Source organism: Galeopterus variegatus, unplaced genomic scaffold, assembly GCF_000696425.1.
Source record: "Galeopterus variegatus unplaced genomic scaffold, G_variegatus-3.0.2 Scaffold157, whole genome shotgun sequence".
Lineage (NCBI taxonomy): Eukaryota > Metazoa > Chordata > Mammalia > Dermoptera > Cynocephalidae > Galeopterus > Galeopterus variegatus.
The window spans coordinates 685485-711314 of NW_007726268.1; the positions used below are offsets into that span (position 1 = coordinate 685485).

The 25830-nt window shown below is 47.8% G+C and overlaps 1 protein-coding gene across 1 annotated transcript in view; it reads left to right on the forward strand.

Moving 5' to 3' along the window:
* The first annotated feature begins 340 nt into the window (after positions 1–340).
* ZNF831 (zinc finger protein 831) overlaps positions 341–25830 on the forward strand; it is a 67057-nt gene continuing 41567 nt past the window's right edge. The window contains exons 1-3 of the mRNA XM_008593296.1: positions 341–3988; positions 5141–5280; positions 21698–21846. Coding sequence (XP_008591518.1) covers positions 341–3988; positions 5141–5280; positions 21698–21846 — 3937 coding nt within the window. The remainder of the gene's footprint in view (positions 3989–5140; positions 5281–21697; positions 21847–25830) is intronic.

A 25830-nucleotide genomic window follows, 5' to 3' on the forward strand; every position in this document is an offset into this window, starting at 1 on the left:
GGATCTGAGTAAAGAGCAAGAGTCAGGAGTTCCCTCTGGACATGCTAAATAAGAGACAGTTTTCAGACAGATCTGGGTCTGAATCCAGTGTTGCCATGTATCAGCTGCATGATGAGTCACTTCCACTTTCTGAACCTCAGTTTTCCTTTTCTTAACTTGGGGATAAGTGTGCTTTTCCTGGGGGATTGGTGTCAGGCTTCAATGGGGTGATGAAATGTCCGGTGGGGGTTGGGGGGTAGGGAAGAGTTTACTGTACAAGGAGAGAAGGGAGGTACCCGTAGTAAAGTTTGGTTGTTGCCTGCAGGTTGCCTGGCATCTTGGGCTCCCCAGATGATGTGGAATGGAGGTTCCGGAACCCACCTGCCCTGCCTTGCCTGCCAGGGACCAGCCAGCTCCCACTTCTGGCCCCCCAGGACCCTCAGGTGGGCAGACTTCACCTCACCTGACCCTGAGCCCCGTCATTCTGCCGCCAGAGCAGGGCCTGGCCCCCACCGTATTCCTGAAGGCCCTGCCCATCCCGCTGTACCACACGGTGCCTCCGGGGGGCCTCCAGCCACGTGCCCCCCTGGTGACTGGAAGCCTGGATGGGGGCAGCGTGCCCTTCATCCTCAGTCCCCTGCTGCAGCCTGAAGGGCCTGGCCCTGCCCAGATGGGGAAGCCGGCGGCCCCAGTGCTGACCGTGAACATCGTGGGTGCTCTACCTGTCCTGTCTCCGGGCCCGGGGCCCACACTGGGCAGCCCAGGCAAGGCGCGGAACGCTGGCAAGCACCTGTGCCCACATTGCGGCCGGGACTGCCTGAAGCCCAGTGTTCTGGAGAAGCACATCCGGTCCCACACGGGCGAAAGGCCCTTCCCGTGTGCTACCTGTGGCATCGCCTTTAAGACCCAGAGCAACCTGTACAAACACAGGAGGACCCAGACGCACCTCAACAACTCCCGGCTGTCCTCGGAGTCCGAGGGGGCCGGGGGCAGCCTCTCGGAGGAGGGGGACAAGGCCGGAGAGACCTCCAGAGCAGAGGGCAGGGGGGAAAGCTGGAGCCAGAGGACGGGTGAAGGGGCCTCAGAGGGACCCCTTTCTTCAGGTGCCCATCTCTCCCCAGTTGCCAAGAACCTAGAGACAAAGATGGTCGCTGTCCCCTGTCCAGGGCCCACATTTGCTGACAGAGGGGGCCCTTTAGACTCTACCCACATGGCGTCCCCCGGGCTCCCTCTGGCCTGCACTCAGCCCCGGCGGAAGCTGCCTGGACATAAGTCTCCGACCGTGGGCAGGCCGTGCTCCTTGCAGCGGCAGCAGGCCACGTCCTCAGAGAAGCCCTGGGACGCCAAGGCCCCCGAGGGGAGGCTGAGGAAGTGCGAGAGCACCGACTCGGGCTACCTGTCCCGCTCGGACAGCGCGGAGCAGCCGCAGGTGGCCTGCAGCCCGCGGCACAGCCTGTCGGAGCACAGCGCCGAGTCCGAGGGCGAGGGCGGCCCGGGCCCGGGGGGCGCCAGGCCCAGCCTGGAGCTGGAGAAGAAGCGGCTGGAAGAGCGCATCGCCCGGCTCATCTCGCACAACCAGGCGGTGGTGGACGACCCGCAGCTGGACAACGTGCGGCCCCGCAAGACCGTCTTGTCCAAGCAGGGCAGCATCGACCTGCCCATGCCCTACACCTACAAGGACTCCTTCCACTTCGACATCCGCGCGCCCGGGCCCGGCCGCAGGAGGACCGCCCTGGGCCCCGCCAGCTCCACCTTCGCGCCCCTGGACAAGTCGCGGCCCCTCTTCTTCCACTCCGTTCCCACTCAGCTCTCCACCTCGGTGGAGTGCGTCCCCGTCACCAGGAGCAACTCGCTGCCCTTCGTCGAGGGCTCCAGGACGTGGCTGGAGCCCCTGGACCCCCAGGACGCCTGCCCCAGGACGCAGAAGCCTCTGAGCCCCAGGCCCACCCCAGCCCGTCCGGGCTGCCGCTGGGGGCTGACCTTGGCTGACGTCCCCAGCGGGCACCCCCGGGCCCTGGTCAGGCAGGCTGCCATTGAGGACGTTCCATGTACCCCCGCTGGAGACACCCCAGCCTTGGCAGAGGACCCAAGTAGAGAGAGAACCGCCACGGCAGAGGGGATGGCCAATAAGAAGTGCAGCCAGAGGAAGCTGAAGATGTTCTCCCAGGAGAAGTGGCAGGTGTATGGGAAGGAGACGTTCAAGAGAATCTACCAGAAAATGAAAACTGGCCCCCATGGAGGCAAGAAAGCCAGGGGAGTGAGATTGGGCAATGGGGCAGAGCCGGACCCTCCTCCCCAGGAAGAGGCAGCTGGGAGCAAGGGCCCAACCCCATCCCAAGACAGGAGGACCCCTGTCTGCGGGGACCCTTCTGTAGGGGCCAAGTTGGGGCCTCAGGGAAGTCCGCCAGTCCAGGAGGGCTCCTTGGTGACTGAGCCTCCTAAACAGAGGAAGACAGTGTCCAGTGCAGGAGGCAGTGACCAGCCCAGGGTAAGCAGGGCTGTGTCATCCCCCACCCTTGGTGGCAGAGATCTCCCCTGTTTGGGCAGCAAGAGCCCTCTGCTTCTCCCAAGTGGGAGGCTGGAACTGGGCTTGCAGCTGCCCCCAGCGCCCGGCCCTCTCAAAGGAGGTGACCTAGAGGCCCTCAGGCTAGTTTTGCCAGACCCCAAGCTGGAAAGAGTTGAGCAAAGCAGTGGGGACATGAAGGAGACCTGTCCGTGGGCACAGACTGTCCCCAGACAGCCCAGCGGTGGTTCTGGTGAGCCCCGGCCCGTGGGGGACAAGCTGCCCTCGGAGAGGAAGAAGCTGAAAGTGGAGGAGCAGCTGGGCCAGGAGCAGCCAGAGTCTCTGGAAGCAGAGACCCCGGGAGCCCCCACACAGCCCACCTCCACGCCATCCTGGAAGCAAGAGAGTGACCCCAAGGAGGTGCCACGGGGGCCGCACAGGAGTGCCGGGAGGGTGGGCGAGCCTCTGGGGTCCCCTGGCGCCTCCTCAGCTGCTTCCTCTGTTGACCTGAAGCAGGAGGGGCTGGGTGGTGAGGAGCCCCCCATGCACCCTGCAGCCCTGGCCACTGGGCGTCACTCCGAGCTGGCCGCCCAGCCTCAGGCTCCTAGCATTCTCGCTGCTCTGGCAGACTTTTCCCCCAAGTATCTCCTCAGGTTACCTCAGGGAGAGACCCCCTTACCACTGCCTGTTCCCCGGGGGCCCGGGAAAGGCCAGGACTCTCTCTGCAGGAGTGGGGGGCCCAAGGAATGGGCATCTCTTGTTGGATCAGTACTGGGGACCCCCCTGTCTCCTGGCCTAGCCTCCGGCTCAACCCCAGGGGAGGCAGACAGCATCTCAGAGGACTCCGGCTGGTCCAGGCGGAAAGGGGTGCAGCTGGGAGAGGATAAGGGAGACAGGATGTACAGTAGCATGTCAGCAGCCAGGGAGTCTCCTGGCTCAGCCACAGGGGCCCCCAAGGAGACAGGCTCCTTCCTGCCCACCCCCACATGTGACACCCAAATGGCCCAGGACACAGAGGCTGAGATACATGCTGTCTGCATGGGCAGCAATTCAGCCAAAGTCATGCCCTCTTGGGGTGTTCCAAATCCCTGGGCGTTGGGGGAAATGTCTGAGAATGCCCCAGAAGACCCTTCTTCAAACTCCCTGGCAAGGCTCAGTCCTGGCTGCCCCTTCCAGCCTGGCTCCTTCATCACAGTGCTCACTCAGCCCCAGGGCATGCCCCGTGGCCGGCCCGAGCTGACCTCATCTCCCCACTCAGGGACCCACAGGAGCTGCGGGGCCCAGAGCCCCTTCCCCTCACTAAGGGCCGAGCCCCGGCTCACGTGGTGTTGCTTGAGCCGCAGCCTCCCTCTGCCCGTGGAGCAGAAAGAGAAGGCCGCTTCTGTGTACTCGGCTCTGCACTTCCCTGGTGGCAGCCTCCGGGATGACAGTCCGCAACCCCTGCCCTTGAGCACTGGAGGATGGACCAGGATGAGCCTGAGAGAAGGGCTGGCGCAGATATCCAAGGTAATGCCCAGCTTTGCCCAGGACCTGGGGGGGCTCAGAGAGCATGCTTAACAGGCAGGGCTTGTAGTGATGAAGGGAAATGGGACGCTACCTCTTGTCACGTCACTGTCCACTGTAATGGCTTCTCAGCCAGCTCCCGAGGGAAGCTGGAGCTACTCTGTATCGGACAGGAAAGAATAGAGGCCAAAAATGCAAATCCAAACGAAAGTAATGCAAAAATAAATTTCAAAGAAAAGAATTGTTGCTCTTTCAAACATTCTGGGTGAGATATTATTCGTAATTAGACATAAAATTTAACTCCGAGCTTCCTGGTAACAGATGCAAAAAGTGAAATGAAACTTTGCCCAGGAAAGCTCCCTGGGTAACCTAAGGTTATAAACCAGAAACTTGAGAGAGAGACTTCATGCAAAAACAAAAAACAAAACTCTTGAAAAAAGAGAGTCATTATACCTGGACTCTAGAAATAATTACAGTGGTGAGACCCAAATCTACCCCTGAGAGCAGTGTCAAAAAGGGAAACGTGGTGGATGCTCAAGGGTATTGTCACTTCGTGATGAAATGATGAGTTTATAGTTCTCTCTTGAGGGTGAGTCCATGCATCTGGGTCTGATAATTGAGGGCTTAGTCCTGTTTTGGGATGGCATGGGCCAGAGCCAACAAAGAGGGTCCTGGAGCCTCAGTCCTAATTTAACTCTATCAAACGATGATGAGGCCTGGAGTCCAGAGCTTGCAGTCTGTTCTGCTTTTCCCAGGTGGACCCTGCAGGTGGGGTGGTGCTCTCTTCAGGTTAATAAAGACTGAGAGGGGGAATCCAAGGTCTCATTTAGCCCTCCTTCCTTCAAAAGGTGTGGGGGTTCCTAGGGATGCGGATTTGGGGGAGGGAAAAGGAGCTGGCCATGATGTTCCCTAGGCCTCCAGTTAACACCAAATGTCTGGGCTTTCCTCTGTGGATCCAGCCCAAGCAGGGTTCCAGAAGGTTCTTTTCAGTTCCTGGTTGGAGCCCCTCACAGGTTCAGGCCATTTGTCAATGTAGCATTTCTGTTCCTTGATTTGTGTAGACAGGCATCCTGTGTGCAGAGAGAGAACCCTTCTGGGTTGTCCCCATCATGAGGGCTTTGAGGAATGTTATGCCAACGTCCCTGGTATTTTCAGCTTTCCTACCCAACAGTCCCAGGGGCGATGTCCCAGGACCTGCTGTCTGAGCCAGAACAGAAGAAAGGACTGCCTCATAGGAGAGCGAAGACATCTCGTGGGAAGAGCAAGCAGAAGAAACCAAGGATCAACCCTAAAAGGTAGGGCATATGGCCACCTCTGTTATTTCTGCATGTGCCCACAGTTTCAGGAACTGCAAACTGTGATTTAGCTAACCCCCCAAAAAGCACTTACTATGGGCTTCAAAAGGCATTTCTGTGCTCCAGAGAAAGAGTTCCTGTTTCGTTGGGTCTAGAGTTCCTTGGTTAAAGGACTAAATTTGATTCTCCATCAACCCAGCCCGTATAGCCCTCATCGTCTGTGAGATTTTTCAGTAGTGCCTAAGGCCAGGAATCCAGCAACTATTTGAAATAACTGGCTTGAAATCACATCCATCCAACTTAAGTCCTGAAGAAAGAGTGTGTTAATTATTTACAGCTTTTATGGCTTTTTAAATTATGCAAGCAATGTATGTCCTTTGCAGAAAAATTAGACAATACAGATGAGCAAAGGGAAGACAATTAAAACATCCTGGTAATCTCACCACTCAGGGGCAATCACCATTAACATTTAGGAGTGCACCCTTGCAGACTTTTCTTTGCGGGGTATGCTCAAGTGCACACGCACCCACAGCAAATGGTAGCACATGTGGGTTTTAATACCACTCTTTCATCATGTCATTCTTTGATGGTTTTTTTTGCTTTGCTCAAAACCTTTCAGACTTGCCATTATGTACAAGTTAAAAAGCAAATTCCTTAACCAGCCCCACCCCCCATCTGCCCTGCTCCTCCAGATTTTTCGGTCTCATCCTTCCCAGGATCTCCTCCTTGGTGCTGCCTCCACCCTCACCCACACTCTGGACCTAGACCCTGGTGCACCCATTCCTGGTTCTCCACATTCCCCTCTCTTGATAAGCTCTTGCGCTCTCCCCTACTGTCGATATTTCACCCAAAGTTTACAGATTCTTCAAGACACAATGCAAATTCTTAACTCTTCCTCATAGCTGCTCAGATCCTCTGTGGCTGGAGATGACCTCTCCTCTTCTGAGCATCCCTTCCCCTGTTATCAATTCTCTACCAGGACCGTGTGTCTGGAGCTGACATCCCTGCACACATGCTGCGTGCCAGGCATTGTACTCATCGTGTTGTCGCATGCATCATCGCATTAGATCCTGCAAGGACTCCATGAGGTGGATGGTATCATTAGCCCTATTTTTCTCATGAGGAAATGGAGACACAGAGAGGTCAGACGACCTCCTCACGGACCCAGATGTGAGCCAGCAAGTCTCACTCCATAGTCTGTGTGGCAACAGTGGCTTGTCCCTGGGCTCCCTAGCCTGTATGGGGCACTCTGGTCACCTGAAGTTTTCTGGAGTTTTCTTGCAATGCTGAGTCCAATTCAGTAGGTCTGGAGTGGAGCCTGGGATTCCGCATTTCTGACACACACCAGGTGATCATGCTTGTGTTGGCCCTGGAGCACGCTTCATGCTGCCCAAACCACATCCTGTCCTTTCTAACGTCCATCATTTTTGAGGCACATGTTTTATTTCATGGATCATTCAGGGCTTTTGTGACAGAAGCCCTACTCAAAGTAGCCTGAACAAAAGGAGGACCACTGCAGGTGTGATAGGGACTGCCAGACCTGACTCACTGGCCCTGACCCAAACATGGGTTTCCTTTCCAAAAGGAAAATGTGGGCACTCTTCTCAGCGGAAGGGGAATGTGTACCATCAAGATCAGAGAGTAGATGCCTTTGGATTCTGAGAAAACAGGGACATTGGCATGTGATTGTTATTCTGATGGGTATCCCACTAGCTAGGAGGAAACACTAAGTTACATCTGAGTGACAACCGACGAGCCTGAAGTCTCAGGCTCAGCAGGGGCCCGGAAGATGTGGAGAGCGGGAGAAGGGTGAGGTGCCTCCTTGACAGCTCCTGCCTCCCCAAGACTTCAACTTGAGTAATTCAGCAAATGTTCATTGTGCAGCTGTTATATGCCAGGCGCCCACACATAGAGGCTGTCTGGGAAACTTTTCCAAACAAGGCTGAGGGTCCCAGACTGGTGCCCCAACAGGTCTGGGCACATCTTTCCGGGATACCTTGTAAACCCACTAGCAACTCTTGGGCCAAACACAGTTCATGTAAGAACCTTGTTAGGTCAGTGCTCTGTCTACTGAGATACCTGCATGGGTCCTCAGCCAGTGAGCGGGAACCGGTCTGCATGTGGGATCCGAACCCTCAGGCGGGAGCGCCGCCGTGCTTCCCAAGTGGCGCACCATCCAGTGCGCCACCGGGCCGGCCCCTGTGTTGCTCTTTGAATAGTGACTGGCATGGTGGGTAGTGGCTAAGTAAGTGTTAGCTGTTATTATTATGTATTCAATATTAATCTTGCCAAATATGTATCGAGGACTATATGAGTTATCCGGGAGCGCCGCCGTGCTTCCCAAGCGGCGCACCATCCAGTGCGCCACCGGGCCGGCCCCTGTGTTGCTCTTTGAATAGTGACTGGCATGGTGGGTAGCGGCTAAGTAAGTGTTAGCTGTTATTATTATGTATTCAATATTAATCTTGCCAAATATGTATCGAGGACTATATGAGTTATCTATGACTGTGTAACAAATTACTGCAAGACTTAGTGGCTCAACACATAAACACTTACTATCTCTCAAAGGTTTTGTAGGCTGAGAATTCAGGAGTGGCTTAGCTGGATGGTTCTGGCTTGGGGGTCTCTTGTGAGAATGCAGTCAAGATCTTGGCTGGGGCCGCGGTCTCATGAAGGTGTGACAGGAGCTGGAGGGTCAACATCCAAGGTGGCTCCCTCACCTGGTGCTTGATATTGGCAGGAGTCCCTCCCCAGGTGTGTCTGTCCATCCTCCTGACGTTGTGACTGGACTCCCCCCGAGTGCGTGATCCAAGAGAGAGCAAGGCGAGCCATGATGCCCAAGGACATGACAACCGGGAGGAATTGGGGACCATCTTGGAGGACGTAGCAGGCACTGTGCTAAGTGCTGGGAGGATATGGCTCCTCCTGTCAAGGTGTTTCCAGTCCAGAGAGGGAGGCAGGTGGATAAAATCCAACCAGGAGATAAGACAGACTGTGATAAGAAGAAAAACAAGATGGGTCTCAAAGTGGATGGGCTGTGGAGTCAGGAGAGATGATTTCCATTCTTGGACACATGGCCCCACGTGCCAGCCAATGTTTTAAGTTTGTTACATGTACTAACCCGTTCAATCCTGACCACAGCCCTGTTGGGTAGCGTGGTGGGCAGAGTTCAAAGGTAGTCCCTAAGATTACCACCCCTGGTGTGCATGCTCTGAATAATCCCCATCCTCCCTTAGGTGTAGGTGGGTGTGACCTAATTAGATGGACAGAGGATCTAGTGGTCAGAGATGGAAGAAATGAGAGAAATTCAAAGGTGCAGCAGATGCTCTCCTGTTGGCTTTGAAGGAGCAAACTTCATGTTGATGGAAATGGCAAATGGCCCTGAGGAGCTAAGAGCAGCCCCCAACTAATGGTTAGCAAGACGCAGGGGAGACTCCATTCCTACCACTGCAAGGAAACGAATTCTTCCAACAACCAGGGAGCTTGGGAGAGGATCTTGAGTTTCAGAAAGAAATGCAGCCTGGCTGACTGTTGATTTTAACCTTGTGAGATCCTGAGCAGAGAATCCCGCTAAACCGAGCCTGGACGTCAGACCTTCAGAAACTATGAGATAACAGATGGGTGTTGCTTTAAGGTGCTGGTTTAGGGGTAATATGTTATGTAGCACAGAAAACTAATACAGATGGATACTCCCAGTATACTCATTTTATAGACTGGGAAATGGAGACTCAGAAAGTGGAGGTAACTTGTTGAGAGCCACACAGCTATTTAGGGCAGAGCTAGGGTTCTAACCCAGGCACCGGGCACTAAAGTTGGCACTCAGGGTTGCACTGAGGATTCCATGAGGTCAGTCATGAGAAGCCCTTTGCACATGCTGGCACGTGGTAAGGACACCATAATCGTTGTTCATATTCCTGCATTTAAACACACTCATGCAGATGAATGCTCTCGTTGTCCAGATGGGAAAGTGAGCCAGGGAGCAGGATGGATGTGCTGAAGATCCTCCAGGAACCCCAAGTCTGGGGGATTTGTCTCTACTCCACAAAGCAGTTGTTTCTGAAGCAGGTTGTTTTTGCAGCTCTGACACCAGCGAGAACAAGAAGCCTGTGGGACAGTACAAATGTCCTCTGAGTTCAGTGGGAGAAGAATGGTTGTCTGCTCATCATGAAGTGAGACCAATTCTAATGTCTTTCTTCTAACAACTTTTAACATTGGGACTAGATTTTAAGAAGTGATTTCTTGTTTATGATCCTCTCAGGTCCTTAAAAGTGTTCTCTGAGATGGAGATTTTTATTATCCGTCTTATAGATAAGGGTGCAGAGAACTTAAAGGATATATTCATTTTCTATGATGTGTAACAAATTACCACACTGTGGCTTAAAATACACTCATCTATTACCTCACAGTTTCTGTAGGTCAAAAGTCTAGGCATGGTTTAGCTGGGTTCTCCACTAAGGTCTCCCACAACTGAAATCAATGTGTGGTGGGGCTGCATTTTCATCTGGAGGCTCAACTAGGAAAGGATCTGTTTCCAAGCTCCCTCAGGTTATTGGCAGAATTTCTTTCTTTCTTTTTTTTTTTTTTTTTTGAGGCATAGAATTCATGGCAGCCTGCTTCTGAAAAGCCAACAATGGGGACAGTGAGTGTCTGCTGGCTCAAGTCTCTGACCTCTAAACCCAATTCTAAAGGGCTTACCTGATTAGGTAAGGCCCACCCAGGACAACCCACCTTTTGTTTAGGGACTTTAATTACATCGGCAAAGTACCTTTACCTTTGCCATATTTTATTAGATAGAAGCAAGTCGCAGATTTCACCCACACTCAAGGGGAGAGGATAACAGAAAGGTCTGACTCATGGGGTCACCCTTAGTTGTATCTGCCACAAATGGCTTCCCTAAACTCACACAGCTCCTAGAATTAGGGTTGCTATCTGAGTTTTCTGACCCAGTGTTTTCCATTATCACCATTCATGGTGAGCAGTTGCCAAGACTTGTGCTTTTAATGTCTGGGACAGATCTTTGACTGGGGAGGTGTTTATAAGGGAATATGATAATGGATGTATGGGGAAAGTTTTCCCTTTACAGACAAATTTCTTATTAAGCCACTGGTTCTATAGCATTTGGCCTGCAAAAATTTGATAAAGGATACTACCAATTTGACCCATGTGAAGTCTCAAATTAATTTTCTGCTGGTGGAGTTGCACGGTTAGATGGTAGAACTTCTTGGAGAAAAGTCCTCTCCATTTCTCTTTCATATTTGGCCAGTCTTCAAAGACATGCAGTAGGTGCCCAATTCTGAATGCTAGTGTTGGGAAAACACTGAAAGGTGACCCCTAGTTCGAAAAGTGCTTCAAATTCACTGCTCAGGAGGCCAGGCATAGAGCTTATTTTTCCCCTTCAAAAGGACGCTACCTATTGAACCCCTACCATCACATGGTAATTTATAACCAACTTATAGCAGAAGGCAATAGTGACATAAGATTTGTTTTACGTATATTGACTTTGCAGATGACCAGACAGAAAGACTTGTAGACAATGAAGTGAGGGATCTGCTGTATCTGTCTGTCTGTCTGTCTGTATTAGTTTTCTATGGCTGCTATAATAAATTACCAAACTTAGTGTTTTTTTTTTTAAACAATGAGAATATTTATTGGCTCGTGTAACTAGAAAACTAGTATAAAGACAGGTTCCATGGTTGACCTAATCCACCAGCCCTGGCTTGTTTTCTCCGGAATTCTATTAATTCTGCCCTCGTCTGAGGGTTAGCTTCACCCGCGGGCTGCCAGCAAGATGGCAGCAACAGTTCAGTCTCACGTCTGCACTTAAAAACCTGTAAGGGAAGAGAGAGGGCTCACTTCTGGAAACTCTCCCAAAAGTATGAGGGAAAACTTTCCCAGAAGTCCCAGCACACCCTTCCTCTTTTATCACTGGCCCAAACTTCAGCACATATTTATTCATTCCTGAACCAATTGCTGGCAGGAAAGGTGGGATTGATCAATCAGGCCCAGACCAGCATCTAGAGATGGAGTCAGTATCCCCAGAGGCACCTGCTCCATGTAGGGGAGGGTGGGTGCCAAAAGGAATTCATGGTTCGGCTAGACAGGAGAAAGGACTGATAGATAGTGTGTTGTTTTTAACAGCACAGATTTATTATTTTATAGTTCTGTAAGTCAGAAGTTTAGCACGGGTCTCACTGGACTAAAATCAAGGTGTCACAGGCTGCATTCCTTTCTGGTGGCTCCAGGAGAGAATTGTTTTCCTGCTCATTCAGGTTGTTGGCATAATTCAGTTCCTCAGCTCATGGCTCCCTTCCTCGACATCCCAAACCAGCGAGTGAGGGTTGACTCCTCTCACACTTTAAATCTCTCCTCCCTCTTCTTTATTCTCATCTCTCTGAACAATCTTCTTCCTCTTCTTCCATTTTTAAGGACTCATGTGCTTAGATTGGGCTCACCTGGTAATCCAGGCTAACCTCCCCATGCTTGAGGTCAGTACTCTTTTTTTTTTTTTCTTTTTTCGTGTCTGGCAATGGATCGCAACCCTCAGTGTCGCGCCCGTACCGGACCGGGACCGGCAACGGGATCGCAACCCTCGGTGCTGTGCCCACACCTCGCTCAGCCAGTGAGTGGGAACCGGTCCGCATGTGGGATCCGAACCCTTGGCGGGAGCGCTGCCGCGCTCCCAAGCAGCGCACTGTAGCTGTGCGCCACCGGGCCGGCCCTTGAGGTCAGTACTCTTAATCCCATCTGAGAACTGCCTTTCGCCATACAAGGCAACATGTTCACAGATTCCAGGGATTAGGACATGGACATCTTTGAGGCAGGGGGCGTTAGTCTGCCTACCACACTATCTGTCTGTTCTCCCACCCACATATGTATGTAGATTTCCATCCATCCACTTTCCTTTCTATCTGTCTGTCTATGAAACTATGTATCTACCACCTCTCTGTCAGTCATCTAACTCTTGTGTTCTCTCCTCAAGAGAAATGATTCTATTTTTTGAATGATTTTCCTACTTTCTCTTCAGTTGTCTTAATATTCTACAAAAAATAAAATACCGTAGCAGACATTGTCCTATAGGTCTTAGCTCCCAGAGAATGATAAAATTTATGTATTAGAGAGTATCTTTTTTTATCTTTTGAAAAAGAATATTAAAAATACAGGAAAGTTCAGAAAAAATATAACAAATTCCCAGGTAACGATAAAGCAGAATTACCAAATATTAGACATTAACATTTTTGTCATATTTGCTTCCGAGCCTTAAAAATAAAATAAATAAAATATTACCTTATATATTATACATGTAATATGTGGAAAATAGAAATAAAATTAAGTTAAATAAAAGAGATAATTATGTAGTTTACATATTTGGTACAAATTGTTTCAATCTGTGTTTTCCTACTTTGACTGTAAATCAATGTATCCATCAATAATATATGATATTGTTTTGTGTCTTTAAAGTATGTATATACGTATCATTCCGAATTTACTATTCTTCACTTTGATTTTTAAGCTCAGTGTTGTTTTTGATGATCTCGTTATGTTACACATACAGGTCAAATTCATTCATCTTAATTGCTGTAGAGTTCTGTCCCATGAGTGAGAGTTTGCCCTTCCTCCAAATGCTTACTAATGTTTACTGTTATCAGGCTTGTTAATGACAAATATAATTTATAGGATTCTGTATATATTCTAGATTTGTATATATTCTTTACCTGTTACATATACTTCAAATATTTTTCCAAGTCTATTGTCTTTTTATGCCCATTTATTTATATTTACCCTCATAATTGCCCTTATCTTGCTTTTCCATTCTTTTTTTGTGTTCATCAGATCGTCTTCCTCCTGGGATTTTCTTCTGCCTAAAGCATATTCTTGAGAATTTTCTTTTGAGAAAATCACTCTTTCAGTTTTTATGAGTCTGAAAATATATTTATTTCATCATGGTGTTGAGAAAGGCTTCTGCTGGGTACACAGTCTAAGTTGATGGTTGTTTTCCCCGAGCAGATCAAAGCTGTTATCACAGTGCCCTTTGACTTCCTTTTTGGGGTGAAAAGCCAGCTATTAGTCTGCTTTGTCTTTTGAAAGTCTTTTATCTCTGGTTACTTTTAAGATCTTCTTTGAATCTTTGGCGTTCCATAGTTTTACTTTGATGTATACAGGTGTGCATTCCTTTTTACTTTTCCATTAGGTATCCATTGGGCTTTGATAATTTGTGGATTGATGTTGCCAAAATTCTCAGTCATCGTTCCTCAAATGTCACCTCTCTCTCATTCTCTTTTCTTGTTTCTGAAACACTGAAATAGCGTATACTAGACTTTCTCTACCTTTCACGTCTCTCACCTCTATTTTGATAACTTTGTTTTTCCATGTTATAACCTGGATACTTTGTTAGATCTATCTTTAAAATTTTTCTAGTTTTCTTAGTCCACTGAGTTATGATTTTGTAAAGCTTTATTGAAGTATAATTTAATTTAATTAATTTGCACATCTCTAAAGCATATGATTGAATAAGTTTTGACATATGTATACACCTGTGAAACCAACAATACAGACAACGTCATGAACACATTCATCATGCCGCAAAGGTTCCTCCTATCCCTTTGTAATTCCTCCCTCCCACCCACCCTGCCACCTCCTCACACCCAGGTAACCACAGATGTGCTTTCTTTCAATAAAGATTAGTTTGCTTTTCCTAGAACTTTATAGAAATGGAATTATACAATATGTACTTTTTTTTTTACTGGGCTATTTTCAGTCAGCATGATTATTTTGAGGTTCATCCACGTTGTTGTGTATATCAATATTCATTTCTTTTTATGCCATTGGGTGCATATGTCACAATTTGTTTATATGCTCACTTGGGAGACATTTGGTTGTTTCAGTGTGGGGCTGTTACAGACATAACTACTATAGGTATTTATATGCAAGTCTTTGTTGGACATATGCTCTAAATTCTCTTGGGTGGATACCTAGAAGTGGAATAGCTAGATCATATGGTAGATGTATCATTCACTTTTTAAGAAGCTGCCAAATTGTTTTCCCAGGTGATTGTATCATTTTACATCTACACTAGCAGTATGTGAGAGTTTCAGCTTCTCCACATCCTTGCCAACGCTTAGTATGATAATTCTTTTTAGTTTTAGTCATTTTAATTGTGCAGTGGTATCTCATTATAGTTTAAATTTGCATTTCTCCAATATCTGATGATATTGAACATCTTTTCATGTGCCTGTTTACCGTTTGTATATCTTTTCTGGTGAAGTGTCTGTTCAGATCTTTTGCTCATTAAAAAAAAGGGTTGTTTGTTTTCTTTATATTGAGTTCTGAGACCTCATTATATATTCTGGTTATAAGGCTTTTATCAGATATGTGATTTGCAAATATTTTCTTCCAGTCTGTGGCATATCTTTTATCTTTAATTTTGATGAAATCCAATTTATTATTATTTCTTTTGTTGATTGTGCTTTTAGCTTCATAACTAAAAAATCTGTGCCTATCTATAGCTGCAAAGATTTTCTTCTATGTTTTTTCTAAAGTTTTATACTTTTGGGTTTTACATTTAGGCTTATATCCATTTTTACTTAATTTTCATATATGTGTGATGTATGGATTAAAGTTCTTATTTTTGCATGTGGGTATCTAATTGTTGCAGCATCATTTGTTGACCTATTTGTCTATATTGATGCAAATACCACACTGTGTTGATTACACCATTTTACTTTTAAGATTTACTATAAAGTTAAAGTATTCAAGATGGTGTGATATTTGTAGAGAAATATAAAAATAGACCAATGGAACAGAATAGAGTACAGAAATAGACTACACGTATATGGTCAATTGATTTTTGATAAAGGCTCAAAAGAAATTTAGTGGGGAAAGTATAGTCTTTTCAACAAATGGTGCCAGACCTGGAAAATTTCTGCACCAATAATCTGGGACATCGTATGGCTCCCCTCAACAGTTCCTCTTCTCTTAGGGATCACTGTCTTCATTGCTTGATGTCCAATGTCCTGAAAACCATTGTTTCATAGGTTTTATTTAGGATGGTAAATCCAGTTACTGTTATTCGATCTTGGTCAGAAGTCCCTGGCCTGTTACAATGGCCTCTTAATTGATCTCCTTGCTTTCGTTGGTCTACTGAGTTTCAAATTGAATTGCTCATGTATAATATGTTTTATTTCCAAAAAGTTCCATTTGGTTATGTTTTGAGTCTGCTTGGTTATTTGTATAGTCTCTTGCTCTTTACTCTTATTTGCAATCTTTTTAAAAACACACTTAATATTTTGCATGTGATCATGCTAACAGAAAAAGTCTTGGCATGTCTGAATATGTTTTGTGTATTAGCTCTCATTTATGGTAATTTGTTTCCTTGTTTGTGTTGGGATTTTTGACTGTGAGTTGATATTTTTGGAACTTTAGGACATGGGTTCAAGGTGAATTTCCCTAACGAATATTTGTTTTGCTTCTGCTAGATGCCTTGGTGGCACCCGCTGGACACCCCTTTGGATGAAATTCTTGGCTTTAGGTTTTTTCCTGTCACTGGTCACTTGTATATTGTCAATGTAGGTTGCAAACCTATAAGAAGGTTGACTTATTGTCATGAAATGAACAGGAGAGGCTTTTCCCCCTTCCCTCAGTGATAAGATTTGAGTTGGGAGGTTTTTGTTTTTTGTTTTTTATGGTGGTGGGGATAGGAGAGTATTTATTTCTAATTCACCCGTATATTGAGAGTGTATTAGTCAGGGTTCACCAGAGAGACAGAATCAATAGGATATGTTATAATTATATGAGAGGGATTTATTAGGGCAATTAGCTCATGTGACTGTGAAGAAAAGTCCCATGATAGGCTGTCTGCAAACTGGATGCCGGTAGTGTGGCTCAGTCCAAGTCCAAAGGTCTCAAAACCAGGAAAGCTGATGGTGTCCTTGGTGTAAGCGTGACTGTGAAGAAAAGTCCCATGATAGGTCGTCTGCAAACTGGATGCCGGTAGCGTGGCTCAGTCCAAGTCCAAAGGTCTCAAAACCAGGAAAGCTGATGGTGTCCTTGGTGTAAGTCCTGGAATCCCAAAGCTGAAGAGTCTCAAGCTCTGATGTCCACGGACAGGAGAGAAGAGTGTATCCCAGCTCCAGCAGGTAGAGAGAGAGCTACACCTTTTTTCTCTCTTTTTTTCTCTCCATACCCCCAGTGGATTGGATGTTCTCACCCACATTGAGGGTGGGTCTTTCCCACCCAGGCCACTCAGACTCTCATACTAATCGACCCCCAGTGGATTGGATGGTTCTCACCCACATTGAGGGTGGGTCTTTCCCACCCAGTCCATTCAGACTCTCATACTAATCTCTGCTGGAAACACCTTCATGCACACACCTAAAAAGATAGTTTTACCAGGTTTCTCAGCATTCCTTCATCTAACCAAATTGACACCTGAAATTAACCTTCACAGAGGGTATGGCCTTCTGAGGTAGGAGCTTTACGCAAGAGTGGAGGTCCTGCACCCTGCATCTTATCAGAACATGATAATAGAAGACTGAACTCACCTGGTTTGGCAAATGCCCTCAAAATGAAAGCAATCTTACCAGGCTTCAGTTTTCACTTGGTTTTGACTTTTAACTATTTCTTGCCTTTCAATCAGAACATCAATACGTTTAAATATGTTTTAAAAATTTTATATTTTAATCTGCATTTTTAGTTGTTTTCAGTATGAGTGTGGTGGTAGTCAATCAGAATATTTAGTTCACTGTACTGTTGGAAATGAAATTCTTATTCTTTAACCCTGCATGTGATTCTTTTGTCATTAAGAAGTATATATTTTGATTAGCATGGACAGTTAAATGGAGCTACTTTTCCTTTGTGATTTACTTTTTAGTCTTGTCTAAGAAATCTTTCCTTTCCCTCGATCTCCCAGTGCCACAGATATACAAATATATTCTCTTATGTTTCCTTCTTGTATGGTGATATATATTCATGTACATGGAAGGATTTATTTTTATTTTTGCTTATATAACAACTATGGACCATGGGTCAAATATGGCTTTTGACCTGTTTTACTATAAGCTAGGCATGGTTTTTATATTTATAAAATGTTATACATACATAAAGAAAAAGAATATGTGACAGAGATTGTACATGGCCTGCAAAGTCTAAAATATTTATTACCTAGATCTTTACATAAAAAGCTTGCAAACCCTGCATTAATCCATTTTCCCCCACTTATGTGCTATTTTTTAGCTTCCCATTTACACCTGGAGTTAATTTCAGGGCATCCATTCTGTTTTATACATCTCTTTGTTTTTTTGCCAACTCCAAATACCACACTGTAATGAAAATGGCTGTTTTCATTAATGAAACTACACGAGTTAAAGGACAGGAATTAGAAAACACAGAATCCATTATCAGAGAGGAAATGAAAAAATGTAGAAAATTCATATTTGGATGCCTAATTGCCTTGACATTAACTAAAGGCGCAGAGATTCAGATTGCTCACCAATTATGTCTCTGCCGTGTCCAAAGCAAGCACCGGACCATGGAATTGGATTTTATTGATTAATTTGTAACTGTGTACAGTGCTGTATGAAGCATGAAACACTCAGAGACGGGTTCTAGGAAGTTTTCAACAAATGGAACAGTGAGCTGCAAAGCTGTGGGTGAATTGAATCGGAACAAGTGAGGGAGAGATTGGAGCTTGTAATGGAGGGGTGCTCTTTAAAGCCTAAGATGTGCATTAGCCATTTGAGGGGGAGAGGAGAGGAGAGAAGGAGAAACATGGGCTCTGAGAATGTAATTCTATTAGAAGATAGTGGCTTTCCTTATGAGATGGGTGTTTATCTGTCTGAGCTGAGTGTCTGTTCACTTTAGTCATGACACAATTTACTTATTCAATGAGCTAGCACTCTCAGTAATGGCAGCATAATCTCTAGAGTCGGGTAAAGACACAGACCCACAGATGTGGCCTCAGTTCAAATGGCCTAGTTACATGTGGCCCCGCTACATGTGGCTGAGACCCTTTGTCACACTGGCCACAGCACCAGGGCTTTAACCACAGTCCCAGGTTCTGCTTAGTGGGAACTGAAGGCTCTGGCACCCCTCCTTCCACTCTACTTCTCTGTGCTTTGTGATTCCCTGTGGGGTCAAGAGTGGAAGGTGAGGGACCCCAGACCACACAGTGTTTTCCCAGAAGGATCAGGTGGGAGGCAGGCTGTGCGAGCCCACAAGACCTTCTCCTTGGATCTATCTTCCCTCCCTCAGACTTGGTTGATAAAAAGGGCAGTGGACGTGTAGGGGAGGAAGGTTGGAGCAGGCAGGGTGGTCAGTGGATTTTGGTTAGCATCAGATACACGACCACAATGGCACCCCCCACCTCCCTTCATGACCTTCCCACTGGACTCCAGTCAAAACTGATGTCCCTGAGCTCACGACCTTGGCTAACCAGCCTTGAAGTGTCTCTGCTGGAGCTGACATGGTATCAGAAGGCCTTCTTCTGATTCATCTTCATGAGGCCTGTTAACAAAGTGTCCGTGATGTAGGCTGTTAGAGGAGAGACCAAGAGAGCAGAGGGTGCATGGAGCGTAGGAGTTGGATTTAAAATCTGGACTTTAAATGACAGCTTATTTAAAAATGTGAATCACTCTATAGGCCAGCTAAAAGCAGCAAATTGGACATATCTACAGAAACCTAGATTGATCTTAAAACATAGCCTTGAGTAAAAATAAAATGAGAAGAATGGACTTCGTGTGCAATGCTGTGCACAAGGCAACACTACAGATTTATAAGGACATGTGCATATTTTAGGATGTTTTTCAAATGGACTTGAGTGTTCTGGGGGAAACAGGCAAATTGGAGAGAGGAGAGGAGAAGGGGATGCTTCTGTTGAGTGTCTGGGGATGGGTTTGTTGGAAGCAGAGTCTGAAACGGGGATACCTGTACAAGTGATCTATGGAGGGAGAGCTTGCAGGAGGTTGGGGGTGGCACAGCAAGCCAGAGCCAGGGAGGAACTAAGCAAAGATGTGGCATTAGAGTGTCCACCTCCCCACCTGAGCCCGCGGGCAGCTCTGCAGTGTGAACTGCACCACACGGACTGTCCTGTCAGAGGTGAAGGGGCTGAGCTGTTACACCCTGCCAGTCAGCCAGTGGCTCAGAGTCTCCCCTGGGGGGAAGGTGTACAAACTCCTCTAAGTGTCTTTAGGCAAGACCAGCTGCCATCGGCCAAGAGCAATCCTCCTGAGAAGGGGGTATGTGTATCACCCAGCAGCCGGGGCATGCACGGGCATAGACGTGCAGCTGGGGAAGGCAATCCAGCCAGTGGCCCACAGCATCTGCAGCCCCTTGAGCGGCCTTGTGTGACTGGCGATGGGGACAGGCTTGCAGAATCTGCCCATCCCAGGCTGATGTCCCCAGGATACTGCTGCTCCGGGAGGGGCTGCACACAGAATGTTCTGGGGGAACCCAGGAGAGATAGAAACAGACACTGCCCATGACCAAACAAAATATTATTTTGAAGACAATGCCAAGGTCCACTAGGGCTCTCCCCTAGGGCCAAAGGGCCCAAAATCCATGTCGATGAGACCTGAATTCAGGGGCTGGGATCCTCCCAGCCATCTCCTTGTTATTTTGATTGAGTGGAGTCTCTGGCTCACTCATTATCCAAAAGCAAAACCTCCCTGTAGTTCAAATTGTGCCATTCTTAACACCTGCAAGCGTGTGGCAGGCAGCCACTGACTGGGGACAAAGGTGAGCCGTGGCTCGCAGAAGAATCCTCTTCACACACTCTTACCTCTCTTCTTCCCTTGGTCTCTGCACTTTGAAATCACTCTCCACCGGGCCCTGCCGGAGCCCCAACTGGCTCAGGGGTTTGTGATTAGTAGCCTGCAGCTCCCCAGCCTGACTCAGACAGCTCTTTCTGGAACCTGTGGTCTCACAAGCAGGGAAGACTGCTTCAAAGAACAAGCCAGGGCCCCCAGGGGAATATCAGCTCCTGCCCCAGACAGGGGAAGCAACTGGAGGAGGCGCTGGAGGAGGGGAGCGTCCCCCCAACCCTGACTTCAGAAAAGATAAGAGAAAAAGTCACTTTCACATTGTTGCTGCCAGGGAAAACCAGCGCCCAGGAGGACACAGCATTCTGCAGATCTCACTTAAAATTCCGGAGGCAGCCCTGGAGATCAGGGGACTGTGGCTGGATCCTGGCGGTGGCAAATGAGAAAGGGAAAGGGCCACACAGTTTGCCTCTCCTTCCTCCATAGCTGGTTCTGTGAGCGCCACGGGAGGGAGTAGAATTCTTGTAAACTGAGGCTTGTAAAGAGCAGGGAGTCTTCATGGCTTGGCACGGTAGCTAGAAACGTGCAAAGATCTTTCGGAAGTGCTTAGGGCAGGTGCAGCTGTTCCTCACCTCAGTCCTCCCAGCTGCAGGATGGGCGCGCTGGACTAGGTTGCTGGTCTGCTTTTGATTGCACATGCCTATCAGTAACAAATGTTGAGCCTTCACTCTAATAAATGGATAGTTGTTCATTGAAAAATTATACATACGTTCGTTCTACTCTGCTAATGTATTGTGTGCCCAGCTGCAGGATGGGCGCGCTGGACTAGGTTGCTGGTCTGCTTTTGATTGCACATGCCTATCAGTAACAAATGTTGAGCCTTCACTCTAATAAGTGGATAGTTGTTCATTGAAAAATTATACATACGTTCGTTCTACTCTGCTAATGTATTGTGTGTGTTACAAAGGGCATGTGACAAGAGAAATACAAACATCTGTATGAAAATAAATATAAATAGAAGCTTTCATGTTTTTCTTTCTCTACCCCTGTCGTGTCCTCCCTCCAGGATGTGCATACTTTGTTTTGGAGACAACTAGATTTGAAGACACAGAAGAGCTCCTCCAGACAGAAAGTCTGTGAAGACCTCTAGACCTGGCTGTCCAATATGGTGGCCACTATCCACATGCAGCTATTTAAATTCATAAAAATGAGACAAAATGTAACACTCAGTTTCTCAGACACACTCAGTATTTCAAATATTCAGTATCCTCATGGGGTTAGTTAGTGGCTACTGTATTGGTCAGTGAAGATTATAAACATTTCTGTCATTACAGAAAGTTGTATTGGACAATCTGTTGAGCAAGCGGTCAAGACCATATAATTCAATGTTTAATTGCAGCAACTAGCCTTTACTATGCACTTGCTATGCTTGTATAGCAGCAGTATTTTCTAAGCACGATCTTATTAAGTACCTACAGCAACCTCCTGAGTTAGGTGCTGTTGTCACAGGAGGAGGTGGGGGCGGAGGCTGGGAGGGGTCAGCATTTGCTGAGAGCTGACCGGCTGGTCAGAGGTAGAGCATGGTTCTCCCAGGGACCCCACAGGGACCCTTTGGAGGGCACGTGCTCTTGAGGCCACTCACACATATGTGCTTCTCTGTCCTGCAGGTACAAAGGGAACTTCTTGCAGAGATGCGTTCAGCTGAAGGCCAGTAGACGGCGCAGGCCACCCCGGCTGCCGAGAAGCTGCCGCCCGCCCCCATCTGAGGGGCTGGATCCATGTAGGACCCTTGGGAAGTCTTCTTCAGAAGTGGCAGGTAATGCTGTCTTTGGAGGCGAAATCCAGACCCCAGCTTGGACGCTGGGGAGGCAGGATGTACAGGAGCCAGCCCACAGTCCAGCAGGGTCAGGTACATGAGGGATGAGAAAGGTGTGACATCTGTGAGACAGTCAAAGTGACCCTAAACTAAAGGGGTGGGCATGGGGCAAGAAGATGGAGCATCCAATATGGAGAAGTGAATAGACACCCTTGAGCCCTGGCCACATGCGCCAGGCCCTGATCTAGGCAGGAAAACGTGCCTCAGAACTCGCCCATCTCTCAAAGGAAAGTCCGCTTGGTGCTTTCTGCAGGGCCATTGTGAGGCTCGCATGGGCCACTGGATGAGCTTGAGAGGCAACGTGAGAGAGAAATAGGAATAGTCACGTGGGAGCTGCAGGGTGCATTGCTCGCATGGGAAGCGGTAAGAGGCACCCTGTTTGCCATGCTCTGAAATAAATAAGGGAGGAACGGAGGGAGGCTGATTCCTGGAAGAAGGGCTATTTTGAGCTGCAATAACTGAGCAGCCAGGGAAAATCACTGTACTTCTCTGGACCTCAATTTCCCCTCCGTTTCTCCCCCTTAATAAGTAATGAGCCCAGCCCTAGCCTTGTTCAGAGAGTGTTGGCTGGGAGTAATGAAGACCATCTGTGAAGGCTGCAGGGCCCCATCTGGCCAGCGGTGCCTGAATCACCATCCTTCTGTGGCTGATTGTTGTCTGTTTGGCTCCAGGGCTGACCCTTGGCCCTGTCTGATGTCTGAGGTTTCTGGTCCTGGGGGCAGTTTGCTTGGGCACCGTCTCCTACACCTTTGTGTAGTGCCAGCGCCCCCTACAGGCAGATGGCACTGGCATGCCTCCCTTCTTCCTCCACTCCCTACCCCCAAAGCCCTCTATGGTAGACAAGGACAAGGATTAGTCTTTTGTTTCTCAGAGATAATTTAAAAGTGAGGTAGGTATTTGCTCTTACAGTTGGATGGCCAGTTGTAGAAGGAAAAAGATTGTTTTTGTGAAGGAATGTCAAGGGCCAAGATCCATGTGGGAGTGGCCGGGATATAGTGGGGTGGGAGTAGGTGGAAAAATTACCAGAGAACCCAACTTGGCTCTTTCTTTGTTTTCTGTGACTGTCATTCTCAACTCCATTACTTTCCTCCTTATCCAATGGAATTGCCCATTGGGCTGTGCTTGGTGACATCACCCCCCCATGGAGGGCATCTCAGGGCTAAATGCTGGTTTGCACCACCAGTCCAAGACAGAAGTCTCCTCCCATACAGAGGGCCAGAGGATACCATACAACTCTCAGCTTCATCACTGGGCCTGCCTATGACAATGGAAGGTAGCATCAGCATCATCTCTGTGCTCCCCCACACAGTGTGTACCCCTTCTCTCTCCTAGAGAGCTTTTCCAATGTACAACCCACAGCTGGGAATCCAGGTCTAGGCTGCTGCCCTCTGAAGAGCAGAACATCACTAAGTACATCTGGGAGGAAAGAGTTGGTGGGGGATGACTTCCAGAGGCATGGGAGTTCTCATGGGAGGTGAGCCCCTGTGGGAATCATGGTGCTTCCTTGTTTTCACTGATCGTGCCCCCCCCCCCTGCCCTTTGTCCCTATCAAGTCCAGTTCTTGAATTTTCCTTTATGTTGGGGTGGAATTCCAATGACAGGTGCTTCCTTGTTTTCACTGATCGTGCCCCCCCCCTGCCCCTTGTCCCTATCAAGTCCAGTTCTTGAATTTTCCTTTATGTTGGGGTGGAATTCCAATGACAGTTTCCACGGAAACTGCTGAGGCTCTGGTGGAGAGCTGGCACCACTGCTATCTAAGGGCAGGAGATTCTGAATGGTCCCTAGTGGAACCAAACAGAACCAACCAGAACTCTGCCAGCTGTCCCAAAAGATGGAGATTTCCCAGCACCTTAAAGATGGCTGAGTCAAGCTTTTCTTGGAAACTCACGTCAGTTTCCCTGTTTATATCCCTGGGCTTAGTACTATGCACCCAAAGGGAGGAGAAATAAAGATAATCCCTGTTCCTGATAAATGTGGTAGAGGGCAAAGACAGACAAACAGACTGACCAACTGTCCACCATTTGCTCAAACCACATTGGGAATAACATGGATAGATAGGTTAGCTTCCCTGGTGGAATCTCCTGTCTGTACAGCTAGGATATTGATGCACTTGTTTTATGGATTCCATGGCTCCATGTGAGGATCAAGGCTACTATTCTGTGCAGTTGATGCTTTGTGAACTCCAAAGCAGACGATAAATGTGGGTTGTTGTTATATACTCAGCATAATAAGCATACATGCATGAAAATTGGCGTACACGGAGTGCAAATGAGAGTGGGACACGTGGTAATAAGCATTTTTGTTGCCCGGCAGAGGACGAAGTCACTCTCACTAGCATTGGGAAGGAACACAAAGGGGACATTTTCTTAGGAGAGACAGGGCTTATTCTGGAAATCTGGATGTAGGGAGAACAGAACAGAGGCTTTCTGGACTGGGAATTAGGTGGGTAAAGGCTCAGGGCCAGGCATGGGTCTGGGGAGGGAGATGGAGTTTGGTGGGCTGACGTGTAGGTTGAACCTGGGGGTGGATGTGGGATACTTATCAAAGACTGTTACCACGTGGTTGCCAGCTGTTATAGTTTCCTAGGGTTGCCATAAGAAATTGCCATGAATTTGGTGGCATAAAACAACAAAAATGTATGCTCTTACGGTTCTGGAGATCATGAGTCTCACACTCTCTCCAAAGGCTCTAAGGGAGGATTCTTCCTGCCTCCCCCAGCTTCTGGTGGCTCCAGGAGTTCCTTGGTTTATGGCTGCAAAGCTCTGACCTTTGCATATGTCTTAATATGGCTTCTCTGTGTCACTGTGGGTCAAATCTCCCTCTGCCTTTCTCTGATAAGGATGCTTGTCATTGGACTTAGGGTCACAATAAGTCCAGGAAAAGCTCATCTTTCAAGCTTTAATTTAAGTATTTCTGCAAAGACTCCTTTTCCAAGTAAGGTTGCATCCACAGTCTCCGCGGGTAGGGACTTGTGGGCCACTCGTCAACCACCTTTACAATTTTCCCCCATCTGTGAACCAACAGAAGTGACCTTAAAATGTGTTCTTAAACAAAAAAGGCAGCAATGCATGTGGATATTCAGTGTACAGTAAGCACCCCATCTGGGCTCATTGTTTGTAAACAGTTTTTGCAGGAAAGTTCCATCATAAACCTAAATCATTAAAATAGAATCAGCTTACCCACCACCAGCAGGACATATTCCATACTTTGAGGAACAGTTGTCCAAGTGGCCACTGGTAGCTTCAATCTCAATGATGAGGGGACCCATTAGCTTCCCTTCAGGAAGGAGACCCAGCAGCGGGCGGGCTGGATGGGGCCAGGGCAGGGCCTCCGTGTATGGTTGTGTAGGTTGTGCCAATCAGAATCGAAATCCAGCCACCATCTGGCTTGTCCAGTCTCACACTCTGGCCATGGAGCTATGTCAGCCCAAAGCAAGGGACACCTTCTCCTCTCTCCTCTTCCCCAGGGGGCACCTTTCTGTACATCCTCCAGTTATTATGTGCTCAGACAATAAAATACTCCAGTGGAAGTGGGCACCTCTTCCTAATTTGCACATGTACCCAGTGTGCTCGTGGTGACCCTAGGGGTCTCAGTGTGAGCCAAGAGACCAGTTGTAAAGCCTCTGACCTTTCATGGTCCTTTCACTTCTTCTTCCCTTTAAAACCTTCTCTCAGCCTCTGCAGCCACCCACATAGACTAATGGTGGAGCCCTAGAGATCCTGAGGCTCCCTCCATTTGGGGGAAGTCCCACTTCTGTACACTATTTGTCTTCACATCAGCATGGCATTGCTTTTTCATACTAAAAGTCCCAAGAACAAACTGGAGGTGCCCATGAATGGTAGACAAAACCAGACCCAATGGGGGAAAAACAGAAACAAAACCTGAATATAAGAAGCGAGAGTCCATCTATAGTTCGAATTCCTC